The sequence below is a fragment of the Acanthopagrus latus genome, chromosome 1 (genome assembly GCF_904848185.1).
Source record: "Acanthopagrus latus isolate v.2019 chromosome 1, fAcaLat1.1, whole genome shotgun sequence".
Taxonomy (NCBI): domain Eukaryota; kingdom Metazoa; phylum Chordata; class Actinopteri; order Spariformes; family Sparidae; genus Acanthopagrus; species Acanthopagrus latus.
In genome coordinates, this window is record NC_051039.1 from 24950236 (window position 1) to 24963345 (window position 13110).

General features: G+C 41.7%; 2 protein-coding genes across 2 annotated transcripts; both read right to left on the bottom strand.

Moving 5' to 3' along the window:
- Window positions 1-176: 176 nt before the first annotated feature.
- On the bottom strand, window positions 177-2382 carry LOC119020429 (noggin-2-like). The gene has a single exon (XM_037099719.1). The coding sequence runs from the start codon at window positions 1911-1913 to the stop codon at window positions 1050-1052; it is 864 nt and encodes a 287-aa protein (XP_036955614.1). The 5' UTR covers window positions 1914-2382; the 3' UTR covers window positions 177-1049.
- A 145-nt stretch (window positions 2383-2527) lies between these two features.
- Window positions 2528-10988, bottom strand: LOC119020414 (target of Myb protein 1-like). Its single transcript, XM_037099696.1, has 15 exons — window positions 10749-10988; window positions 9056-9140; window positions 8579-8657; window positions 8135-8284; window positions 7417-7551; window positions 7152-7301; window positions 6621-6737; window positions 5059-5192; window positions 4915-4957; window positions 4703-4823; window positions 4146-4212; window positions 3523-3598; window positions 3334-3393; window positions 3203-3242; window positions 2528-3097 (listed from the first exon to the last, which is right to left on the bottom strand). Exons 1-15 carry the CDS (start codon window positions 10819-10821, stop codon window positions 2952-2954), a joined length of 1476 nt encoding a protein of 491 aa, XP_036955591.1. The 5' UTR covers window positions 10822-10988; the 3' UTR covers window positions 2528-2951.
- Window positions 10989-13110: the final 2122 nt, after the last annotated feature.

A 13110-nucleotide genomic window follows, 5' to 3' on the forward strand; every position in this document is an offset into this window, starting at 1 on the left:
ATTGTGCAATTGAAATAGGCCTGCTGACAAAAAAACAGGTAAGTACAAGAGTGGGATCAGGATGGGCAGCTGAGTTAAAAAAAATGTAAACGATGGGTGCCAGTAAAATGTGTTGTTCTATGAGAGTATAAGTACAGAAATACAAACACAAGGGACAAACACAACTCACACTGGACAAGAATTTCAAACTGTTTTAATAGGACGTCAATCCTCATGTGAATTAATTAACTTCAACCATGTGGATTTATTCATGTTGTACAAGAAAGGCAGCAGACACAGGCAGCTATCCATTTATCCAAACCAGCTTTCTGTGTATTAATCCCAGGATCTCCCACCCGTCATGAGCGCCATAGATGCTGATGAAACATTTGTATCATCGTTGGTTACTTGAATGATAATATTAAAGACACAAAAGAAAACCATCCCTGTTACCAAAGAACAGTTTTGAAAAAGTCACAGTCTGGCCCACCAGGCAGCAGCCACTGGAAAACATGAAATTGTATCATACAATTTGTATGTCAAAGTCATGCTCAAAAACTTTTGAGCAGTGTACCCAACCTACTTGATCCTTGAATTTCCCACGTTACAGAATGCAACACAACCCACAGCAGAGACTATGAGCTGTACCAACTGACAGGTTTACTGTTACCAACACTGGACTTGTGCTTGTCTTTTAGAGAGGCAGGCCTTTAGAGGATAAACTGAAAGGTTTACACTTTAACCCCTGGACCATCACAGTGTGAAAAAAGTAAATAAGCAGCCTATTCAGCAGCCTACTTTACCGCTGCATTGGCACTTAACTTTGTAGCTCATTCCTTAAAAGTGTAATTAGTAAAATAATGACAGAATTCAAAGGTTGCTCTAGAAAAATGTATTAAATTCGGCCAGTAGCATTAAAGTTATACGCAGAATCTTACTGAATGATTAATGGTAGCTGTGATTAGGTTTGTAAAATCAGTCAACACAATTTTGATTTCATGCATAACATCAGCTCAGTAGCAGCACAATATAGGAACCCATCTGTAGACGAGGACAGAAAAGCTCAGCATTTATTTACATGAACATGCACATGCCGTGACCACAGGATAAGGCACTTTCTTCCATGCACACCTTTTCATGACTTCACCTGCCCCCATCTCAGAGCTGCCATCAGGCCTGTCAGCTTTGCTCTCCCTTGACCCCTCGCCCCCCTCTCCAACTTCCAAGCAGAGCCAGAGCAGAATGTTAATGTAAGTTGTCTCAGCTGGCACGCACTCCATCCCACCGGGGAAGGAGCAACTTTGCTCCCCATCTGATTTTTCACAAGCGGTGTGCCGCAGCCAGCGTGGCCAGAGCACAGGACCCACATCCACCCACTGGTAGGTTAGCCCGCAAGTGGCCGAGCGGACAAACCAGTCTCTGACCAAACTGGCGACGTGCGAGGGCAAAGAACTGAGGTCCAGATCTTTAGCTTCTCTCTCCAGCTTCTGGCGACGGTTCACCGCAGCCTCTCTCAGCTCTGGGGAGGCGCTCAGGTTAAACTTCTCTCTGGCAGTGGTGAATTCGGGTATTTTTGAAGGCAGTGTGTCGCCACGCAAAAAAGGTTGACCACCGTCGTGACCCTTAGAGGCTTCAGATGGCTGCTCTATGGACATCCAAAACGGGTCAAAAGAGGATCCCAGAAGACGCAGGAGGCGAGAAGGCCGTCGATGTCTGGGTTTGGGCATGTAGTGGGAGTCCTCAGGGTCTGTCAGCAGGGTGTACGGGTGCATTGGCTGCGAGAAGGACAGCAGATTGGCTCTTAGCTGAAGTAAATCCCAGCCTGTGTCCTCCTCTTCAACGGCAGTCACATTTGGATGCTGATTCTGGGTTGAAAAGTTGGATGCTGCAGATCCATATAGAAGGACTGACACCAAAATGAACAGTCTCAGCATGGCCTCAGATGTGGATGGCAAAAGAGAAGAATGAGAGAATGTCCTCCTTGTCCTCCTCCTCGACTGTTCAGTTCTCCACCGGGTGCTTCAGGGACTCAATGTTCCCAGCTCCAGACATCCTTGAGCTCTCAATCAATAACACAGTGAAATTAGTGCCTTATCACACAAACAGCAGGCATATTATCGAGTATGGCCATAGCACACCTGAGCTGTGGCCTCTTAGTCAAGGCTCTGATGTTTTGGCGAACTTCAATGCAAACACACAGGACATTTCTGAGAAGCTATAGTTTGTGTGTCGATTACCGGAATTGCCAGAATTTTACCGGATTCCCATGCGTGCTAAATTCCAGTTAAGACAGAAACCGAGCTGTCATCAAGGAGATATCGGCATGAGAAGAAAAAAGTCGCTCTACAGCAAGCATGAAACAGGAGTATGGTATCATTTGACCTCGATTTGGTGGAGCCGCGTCAGAGACCTCAGACACAACATACTCCATGGAAAGACTGAGCTTAGATCAGCTATAAAATGAACTTCAGGGTGAGTCTCGTCACAGCCGCTTAGATAATAACACAGCGCACAATATTTTAAAAAAAGGGGGGACAGATGCAGCATGTTAGTAGGAGAACGCAACATTTATTCTCATCTACACAAAATCAACTCTTGGGTCGAAGACACAAGAAGGCGTAATATCAAATATGTTTTTAACATTATACCTAAATGTAAACATTGTTCTCATTGAAGTTTTTGCTTATATCAACATTATAGTAATACAGCTCATAAATACGGTCGCAGAAAGTTGCTTATACTTACATAAAGATAACAAACAGCAGAATTAACTAAGACATACAGCGGTTTTGCAATGAGTTGATTAGACAGCAGCTCTGTAGTGTCAGGTGGTCCTCTGTGTGTGTGTGTGTATGCGTGTGCGTGTGTGTGTGTGTGCTTTCAGACAACACCTGACTTGGCACAGCATGTGAGAGATTGAAGGCACATTTTAATGTGATGTGATGACATATTTCTCTGGTTTGTCCAAAAACTCAAAGTGAAAAAAGCTGGTCATGTGATCTGTCCTGTTGTCGGGTAGACTCAGCCGGCGGTCTGGATGCGGAGGGTTGCGCGCTGCGAACTGGCCCGCTGCTGTGGTCTGCCGCCTTCGCCCGGTCCTCCAGGAACTTATCGAACTCTGAAAGAGACAGGTGGGAGGAGCAGTCAGAACGCAAAGGGGGTCACCAAGAAGTATGAAACACGATTTTCACAGAAAAATGGCAGCAACGAGAGAAGGACATACCTTCACTGGACACTCCCTCACTAACTGAAGACTGCTCTTCCTACATTTCCAAATACAACGATAAACAATACTTAATCAAATAGTTTTTTTTTCAAAGAACATCATATGTAGAGAGACATGAGTCCTCTTACCATATCACAAGATAACCATTTGTCAATATTGTTCTGCAGAGGGTTTTTCGCTGGTGCCATCTAAGGGGGAAAATAAATCAAGAGCGCGATAAGGTGTCAGTGTTTTAGCTATATCTACAAAACTAGCAAACAAATTCTAATTTCACAGGGCAGATTTTGCATCAGATATAGTTCTTGTGATAGACATACCCCTCCTGTGACCTGCAACCTTGTATCCAGAGCTCCAGCAAGGCCCTCCACAGCTCGTGGGTCCTCATACCTGACACTGGGAATGGGATGCACTGTAACTAGGGGTGCCACGATTCTCCAAATCATCATTCAATTTTTCCCCCAACACTTATGGTTATGCTATTGGTAGACAGATTTGTAATGATCAACAGACAACTGGCTTTATGCCCTGACAGCTGTCATTTACATTTTGAAATTGGTCTTTAAAAGAAGGCCTACATGGTATCAAATATGTTACAAATGCCTTTTTGTGTGTGTGATTTTGATAAGTGAAAACTTCACCTGGTGAAAGCTTTATTTCCAGCTCTCACAGAGCATACAGAGACATAGTTTGAAGCATGTAGAAACTGTTTACTAGAGATATTCAGTAAAAGCAGATGTGTAGAGAGACGAGTGGCTGAACTTCTCTTAAAGATCTTTTTTATGTGTGTGTTCTTGACTTATTTGACCATCAGAGTTTCATGCACATTAGGCAAAAACAAAACTATAACAAAAGTAAAATGAGGATCGCCACTCAGATTGTTAGCTCATTTGACCAAATTCACCTCAACCAGTTATAGTTATTGCACACAAAAACGACTCACCTTTTCCTCTGGTCAGCCAGGGAGCTGCCTCTCGTCTGAGCAAACATGTCAAACTCCTCCTCCTCCTCTGCAAGACAGAGGGTTAACTCACTGAGTCACAACTGAGTGAAAAACAAGTTCTTTCATCTTGATATCTAAATTCTCATGGCATCACAAATTAGTTATAAAACCACAATCATCAACTAAATATTACTCTTCTGTTTTCATACCAGAATGTCATTACTGGTGATCTATGGATATGGCTTCTTATTTATTTTTACCAGCAGATTATTCATCACATTAATCTCCACACGCAACCTGTGACTTCAAAACACATCTGACAGGGCAGTAACAGTTTGGGGAATTTCCTCACTTGGTAATGTTTCTTATTGTGTACCTCTTGTTTTTTTTTCATCATTTCCTGTCCATGTGCTATCCAACCACAATGTCCTTTTTTCTGCCACAAATACAAAATAACCCCCCAAAAAAAGACTTCCGCTTCAAGCATGTCATACATGTGGATTTGGAGTTTCAACACAGCGCACGCATGATGCAGAAGTTATACAAAGTTCACACACTGTGGTTAGGAGATGGCTGTTGATTGGCCCAGGCGCTGACTGCTGGTTGGCTGGTTGCTGTGATGACAGCAGGTTGGCTGAGTGTTGAAGGCTCTGGGCTGAGGTCGATGAGGCTGGAGCTCTGCCACAGTAAGAATATATAATCAGTGAAGATAAATAACTTTTACACCTCATAGCTTCCTGACCCCTACAGTACCCAAGATCGTTCCTACCTGCTGTGTATTTGTCATTTGTGCCTTGTTCAGTCTGTCGAACCTAAAAACCCAATTACAACACAATGAATATTAATTACAACACTGAAAAAGAACATTATCTTATGAACATGATCCAGAACAGAAAGCTGGGTTCCAGCACACCTCTCATAGCGAATGAAGGAATTGTTGAGGTCGTCGTTGACCACGAGCAGCTCCTCAATGAACCCTTCGTCCATCAGTTGGGGGATGAGCTCCACCACTCGAGTCTGCATGCTCTTACACACCGAGTACAGCTGCTGCTTGGACACATGAGGAGAGAAAGAGATGAATTTATTCTCATCGCTAATGACACAGATGAAAGGAAAATCAACAGTAACCAAGAGTTATTTCATCATCAAATGCAATTTAACTTCTCGGTACACTGAAATCTTGTTATGGTGCATCATCTACTTTTATAACAATCACTGTATTCCTTCATTTCACAGAATTTCCTTGACCACAACAGGATACCTGAACTTGCAGCAGTTCACACGCGAGTCACGCTCTGTGACATTTTATATCCATGTAAGATAGAATTAACATCACTGAACATTATGCACAGCGCATATAACAAGCGTTCAAATTAATCAACTTATTTTACAAATGTAGCCATTTCACTTAAATATAAAATCTCATCACCCAACATTCCCACTGCTTTCTGGCATCTCAAAGGCATGGAGGTGAGTGATGATACATCTCACTATTTTTGACCATAAAAGACTGCAAAATTAGAATAAAACACTCACAAAAAACAAGATGGAATCGGACAGATGTGGTGCAACTTTTTACAAGTAAGCAATGATGGGGTGATGACACACTTGTGCAACAACTTGGATAATTACAAAATACACACAATAACACCTGACACTAATGAGCCAATGAGTTAGACCTTTTTTTATTTTTGTTTTTCCACTTGAATAATACTTTAGTGATGTCAACTGTTACATTAAATTCCTGGAGGCTTACGCCAACCCCTAACCACTACATGCCTCATCGTGCACAGCCTGACCGTTCTCCACAGCACGGTGTCAGCGCTGGAGAAACGTCGGGCTGCACCAATACTCATTCTGGTACAGGGGAAAAAAAAACACTGGCTTGTTTGGATGTCTTTAAACCAATCACAATCGTCTTGGGCATTTGACCCAGGATGCAGTGACTGTGCCGCTGCAAAACAGTGTCTGGGATTTGTGGTTTGCAGGTGTGTTTATTGTTAGTTACAGGTTAATGTTGGAGTAAATTGCCAGCTTCAGCGTGTAGGTTGCTAGCTTAGAGACCGTTGTTGTTGTTTCATGTAGCAAAGGGGATGAAAATAGCACGTGCAGACAGCAGACGGATTCTTGGGAATAGGCACCCAATGACATTTATACCGACAGTCTGCATCCAGTAAGTCAAACTACTACTTGCCTGAGCCTAACCTGAACATTAACCTAAAACTAACCTTACCCAACGCCTTAATATAAGTTTTTACCATAGAAGTAAGGATTTAAGGAATGGGAACTCTTTTTGTGGGTGTTTTGTCCCCGAGAAGAAAGGAAACTCCCCACAGTCTGGCTGTATAAACAGATTTATGTCCCCACAACATGTGCAATACATGTCTACACACACACACACACACACACACACACACACACACACACACACACACACACACACACACACACACACACACACACACACACACACACCTGTAGCAGCTCTGTATCATCTCGCTGGCTCTGTCCAGGTGTTAGCTCGTTCAGCATTTCAGACATCACAGTGAGATTTCCCTTCACCAGCGCCAGCTCGCTACGCAGCTTCTGTTCCTGGATTAGAGACACGTTTGTTACAGAATCAAAAGCAGTCGATAAAAGCACACCACAGTGAAGTCTATTCTTAGAAACTTTGACGCTAACGCCTTAACATTTTAGTGTTTGTGATACATTGCTGTAATTCTGTATGAAGATGCAGGCATAGCCACAAACTCCTGTAGTACTTATGTCACAGGTCACAGTATTACCTTCACAGTATTTCAATGACTCTGTAAACTCTGAATTGGCTTTAAATCTATTAAAGACCTCTGAACTTTTTGTATTGTATTGTTTTCCTCAGCTCTGAATAGTAATTAGAGCTTTTGACACTGGAGTCTACAATTATCACTAGCTTTGAAACATCCACATCATTCAGGCCTAGCTTTTTTCAACAGATCTATGCAGTCAAGTGTTTTCAGGCATTGTTACCTGTTCTGCAGAGAGGGAGGCTGGTCCCTCACTGGATGAGACTGTAGGTGAAGTATTCTGAGTGGGAACACTGGCGGGAGCTTGTGGTTGTGACTGTTGTGTGAGAGTGACAGCGGGGGTCGCCTCAGCAGTCCCGTTTTCTGGAATACTCTACAAGAAAAAAAAAAAACAGCAGTGACATCTGTTACAGAAGTACAGCGTAGAGGAAGACATTTACGTGTGCATTTTATATGGCGTGTTATTTTCACTTTGTAGACAGTCTCACCCTATTCGGAGTGTGGATGGGAGACAGAGCATCCAGGTCTGTCATGGGGAACTCCAGACCTCGTCTTCTGAGGTCGTCATATACGTACACCACCCCCGCCAGAGAGGGAGAGCTACGAAACGCATCAGCCCATGACTGTGTGTGGAAGAAAGAACACATGACGACACACAGACACACTGATTTTGTAACAGAGTGCACGGGCCAAAACAAAGATTACATGTGAAAAGAACAAGAAGACCAGAAGAGCCACATGCCTGACTCCAATGTTACTGTTCCTGCAAGGTATTTAAATCACAAAGAAGTCTAAAGATAACATTATTGTGTGAGTCTGTAGCCATAATAGAGTCCAAGTTGAGTAAACTTTAAAAGCTCTAGTATGTCAATACACCACTTAGGTCTCTCACAATACACCTGTTTAAGAATTCCAGTAACATAAGTATAAGAAGAAAGAATCTAAATAAAATGAAAATACAATTCAGTGCAGTGCAAAAAGGCCAAAATGTATTGTCAAGACAAAACGAGCAATTTGTGGACATCTTCTTTGTTTTTGGTAAAACAAGATGTGGACTTTTTTCATAGACTTCACTGATTAATTACATGAGAGAATAAACAGAAGATTAATTGATAATATCTATAATCAGGTATATTAGTATATAAATGTAAAATCTGTAAGATGTTTACCATTATTATATCATTATTATATAATAATATAACATACCTGTATGAGGCTGAGCACCCTGTCATGAAGGGCAGTGGGGGGGTTGTTTTTGGGCAGAATGGAACGAACCAAAACTCCTTCAACAAACTCCTGCGACGCCACCAGAACGTGGAAGCGATGGCCGCAGTTCTTCACACAGGCCTCAAGAACCTGTGAGGCAGTGAAATGGTCCACAGAATGAAAAAGGAGCAAATGTGATTAAATGTCTGTGATGCAAGGTGCTCCAAAAAATAAGCTTATTTTTCCCTTATGCTGTCTCCATACAAATGTTGGTTTAGCTACTTGTGTAAGCATACACAATAAAAACCATCTCCTCTCGGCCACCAGCCAGTCGGGACAAGGGTCATTCTGGCCTTCACATTACACTCTCACACCCAACAATCCTCAACTCATGAAAGAATGAAAACAACTTTTACATACAATCATCTACTGAAGATTACTCACAGTGAGAGCCAACATGATCTCTCTGAAGTTCTTGTTTCCTACAATTCTCTTCTTAATAGCTTTGACTGAATCTTTGGGCCTGGGAATACAAAGACACATTTGCATCACATGATCAGTTCGCTTGTTTGTCCATCTTGATATTTGAACAAGCCAAAACCTTTTTTTTTTTCTCAGAAGATAAGAGACGCAGAAGCATTAATGAAGGTAGTTCAAGATTTCATTTATGGCTCATGGGAGTTACTACAAAGACTGTACATCTTGCTACTACAAACTGCATTTGAGGTATGCAAGGACATTCTTCATAGATTTACAAACCACTCACTGCATATCCAACTAAGATAAGTAGGTCATTCAGTCACATGCAAACAGATGAATGGAAATGAAAAAATAAAACAACAACACCTAGAAGTGACACAGTAAAAGAGGCACAAAAAATAAAACACACAGCACGGTTGACTAATTAATCATACACCCTACCCCTCATCCGTCTCATTGATGATGTCACATATCTCCATGTTGAGACCCCAGTCCTCCGACTGCAGAGAGCCGCTGGTCGCTCGTTCTGTCGACAGAAGAGGAAGCAGGTGAAGTTTCCATTATACAGAAAAGCTGATGTGGGAATAGATACATTTCAGAGACAATATAATTTCTGCACAAAGTCACACAGGTCCATCTTATATAGTTGTTGTGGCGAAGTTTCTTTTTACTCTTTCGGCTCTGACTTGGCCTCACTCCTAGGAGAAATAGTTGGCTATTTAGCTGCTAAATGCTCTACCATGTTCACAAAAAAATAACGTATTCTTGGGCAGCCAAAAATTACATTCATTAAATAAGTGACTGTGATCAAAACAATGAGCTAAAAGATGCTAAAATGCAGCGAAGAGCTGAGGGAACTGTAGAGTTGATCTGTTACTAAAAAGCTTAAGGCAGGATGTCAAAAATGTTCCCATTTAACGATTGAATCTGCTTATTGAGGACAGTGTGGATGCAGCTGGACTGGATTCACCTGAAAATGGTGTCAGCAGATAACACTTGTGATTGGTTGGTGGAATAACCTGCCACCACCTTTATCAAACAAGGCCTCACCCCACTTTAAACAAGCGAGACGATTGAAGATTTAATAACCGAAATCTCTCGTGTGAAGTAAGTGGTATCCTCCAGGTGACGGTGTTTCTATAGAAACTTATTGTTTATAGCATTACGCTTATTGAGAAAACAGGGTTTTTGGCTCAAACATGTATTTCCCTCCAAACTATTTAGCAATCAAAGCCAGCTTTCTTTTCGCTCCAGCACTCACGGCCTCCTCATCATAAGTCTCTAAATCCCCTTCATTCCTTTCCACCACCCCCACCCCCCCATACACAGTTCACCAAACCCTCACCACTGCCTCTCTCAATCCCCTTCTTTTCCTCCCTCCCTCCCGCCTTCCCCAGCTCCCACCAATGCATGTGACTGTCAGCTGCTTCTGTTCTCATCCGCCTCAGAAGTAGCTGAAGCCTCTCTGACATTTAATGTGTGAGAAAGCGAGTGGATGAGATAAGAGGAAGGAAGGCTTTGAGATGGGTGTGGGACATTGTCTCACTACTTATGACTGTCCTGATTATTACACATCTTTTTTCAGCCATCAGCAGCTGGTTGATGCCTGGAAGCCTTCTCTGGCTGCCTTGGCTTTACAGCAATAACAGTGGTGAACTGCAGCCATCGTGACAAAATACAGCTGCCTTGTGAGTTGTGCAAGATGACACAGGCTTGCTGACGAGCACGAATAAACGATTACGCACAAGGTGTGAAACCGTGGTTCGAACAACACATCAGTGATTAAGGAAGTGAGAGGATACAGTTACTGCCCGCTTAGTTCGCCAAATAAGTTGTCGCTTTACTTGCGGCAACCAATCACACGGAAGATAGACGGGACTAAGTCCCGCCTCTGACGCGTCATTGGCTCACGACTTCTTTTCATGTTTCTGTCAAATTTGGAGTTCAATATTGAACATTTTAGAATAAGTACAAGGAAATTAACAGTGCTGGGAGGTAATTTTACATCCCTGGTAGTGCGGTTATGAAATGCAGCAACGTGTTACTGACTATTTCTATAAAATATTATGCCAAATTAAATCAAACGGCGAACAAACCCTGGCAAAAAATAGTTTGAACAGCAGCGGCGACTTACCGATTCTCTGACCTACGGGCGTTGAAAAGGGGTTTCCCATCAGAAACTCCATCTTCTCCCCGAGCGCAAACATCCTCGAAAAGACCAGAAGCTCCCTCTATGTGTTAAAAGAGCTTGGCAACCACAGTGAGCTCAAAACTGCGGCGTTTCCTTTAGCTTTTCGGTGTCTGCCGCTGTCTCTGAGGCGCACGGGCTCCAGAGGTCACGTGAAAACACACACAGAGGCAGGAAACAGCAGATATCAACACAGCAGACAGCCGAGGGGCTGACCTCAGTCTCAGCAGGACAGCAGAAAGTGTTAATGTTTAACTAAAGACACCTTAGTGGTTCAGCTGCAGCTCCCAGACCGTTAAACTCGAGACTCTCAGAGGTATTCAGGAATAAAATGAAAGAAATATGAACAGACTTTTCTTTCCCACTCATGTCTTTAAAAGTAAGGTAGCCTACATAAAGTGAAGGGACACCAGCATCAAGTGGTGGAAGATGGCTACCACAGCTCTGCTACAAGTAACTGTCTTTCACTTAAAGTCAACTTATTAAAAGTATGTGAGTATTATCAACAAATGTATACTAAATGTAAAAAGTAAACATTTTGATCTCGCAGAAAGGCCCCTTCAGAGTGTTTATTATATGATGTATGTTGCTGGCAGTTGGTGGACAAGTATTGGCATCTCTTAATTAAAGGTGCAATATGTAAGAACTTTAGTTAAGAACAACAACATAAAAAAAGATTGGGGCTGCACAATTCATTGTGAAATAATCAGAATCGAAGTGCACTATCCACATTGCAAGGACTACAATTACTTTATAAATATTTTATAAACTAAAATCTCATAGTGCTGAAGAGATGCTATGGCCTACAAAGTTTGTTCTCCAGATGTAACAAAACATGTCTGTTCGGCAGAGACCAGGAGATAATCCACATCATCATGATTTTACTAGTTTTTCAATGAAAATTATGATGTAAAATTTAATCATCCATCCATTGTATCAGTCAAAATAATCACAGTATCACTTTTTGACCATATTGTGAAGTCCCACAATTTTTTTTTAACTACAATTACTAGTTTAACTAAAAATGATTTTATAGTTTAGTTTTTATATCATGACATCTTTCTGAAGTTAGCATGCTACCCAGCAAGCTCCAGCCCATCTTCGTCTCAGCTCTCAGCCTTGACCACTATCTGCACAGCTAACTGAGCTAACTAGCTAACAGTAGCTACAGTAGGCAGCAGTTAGTGTTCATTCAGGTGATTAGCTGCTCCATATTTGTTTTGAGGATGAACACGACAGGATGCCAGTTCTTACTTACTGGTTCTTTAAATATAAGAGGTAATCGCACACTGAAAAGACAAATCTCAGTTAAAAGTCCTGCGTTCTAAGTCTGCATGTACAAAGACTACTATGTTCACTGACCGTTAAATACGTGTTCTATAAACTGATCACAATTTTACTAAACCTGTGTGTCAGATAAATGTGATGGAGTAAAAAATACATTTCCCTCTTAAGGTAGAGAAAATGGAAATGCCTCTTGTTAAATTGATGATTTTCATAAAATACAACCTAATGGACCATGTAACACACTATGTGTAAATATGACCCATTTTAGTATATTTGACTACACACTTTGATCCTAAGAAGTTGTATTAAATTGAATTCCCCTGTGAAATTGAGGAGGAGAAACTCCAGATAATTACTGACACATTTATGTATTGTGGGTCACTAGTATACAGCTCTAGGACAGACCCTCTCTTTGAATAAATGTGAGAATAACAGCCCCTGTACACACAGAAGTAGACGTCAATATGACTAATATGCATATTAGGGGTATTTGCTGTGGTTAGTATGCTGGAATTCCACTACCATCATAACTGAATTGAATTGTAAGTGTGAAGGTCTTGTTTAGTTTCAACTGACACTCTCATTGTCTCCAGCACCACCTGGTGACTTAAATGTGGCCTGCATCACAACAGAAAGGCAAACTAGAAATCCTAGTTTCAGTTAAAGCTACTTACTTATGGTTTATGACTGCTGTCGACCAAGTACTTCCAATCTGTTTGTCCCTCATCAACCATGTATCTGTCTCTCAGATGTTCTCGAGACAAAGTGTCCCATAGAGATTGTTCATCTTCATCTTGTCCATTTTTATCTGACCCCGCAGTAAATATCATAACTGTTATCTAGCACTGCTTTCCATAATCATCTGTAGTGGGTGTGGAAACTGACACAATATCAACCTGTTTTTACTTGTGCATTTTTTGAGAATTTTGTGAGATGACAAGAAAATGTGCTTAAGTAGTACAAGTTAAAAAAAAAAAAACTCAATGAATAAGAATGCTTCCTGTAAAACTTATCCTGTATA

What these genes read in the sequence shown, in the direction of transcription:
- LOC119020429 (XM_037099719.1), bottom strand. Translation starts at nt 1,913, where the DNA reads ATGCTGAGACTGTTCATTTTGGTGTCAGTCCTTCTATATGGATCTGCA.
- LOC119020414 (XM_037099696.1), bottom strand. Translation starts at nt 10,821, where the DNA reads ATGTTTGCGCTCGGGGAGAAGATGGAGTTTCTGATGGGAAACCCCTTT. An exon ending in AGATCATGTTGGCTCTCACT is followed by an intron (nt 8,285 to 8,578) that starts GTGAGTAATCTT and finishes ACTGCCTCACAG; the next exon opens with GTTCTTGAGGCCTGTGTGAA. An exon ending in CTGGCTGACCAGAGGAAAAG is followed by an intron (nt 3,599 to 4,145) that starts GTGAGTCGTTTT and finishes TCCCATTCCCAG; the next exon opens with TGTCAGGTATGAGGACCCAC.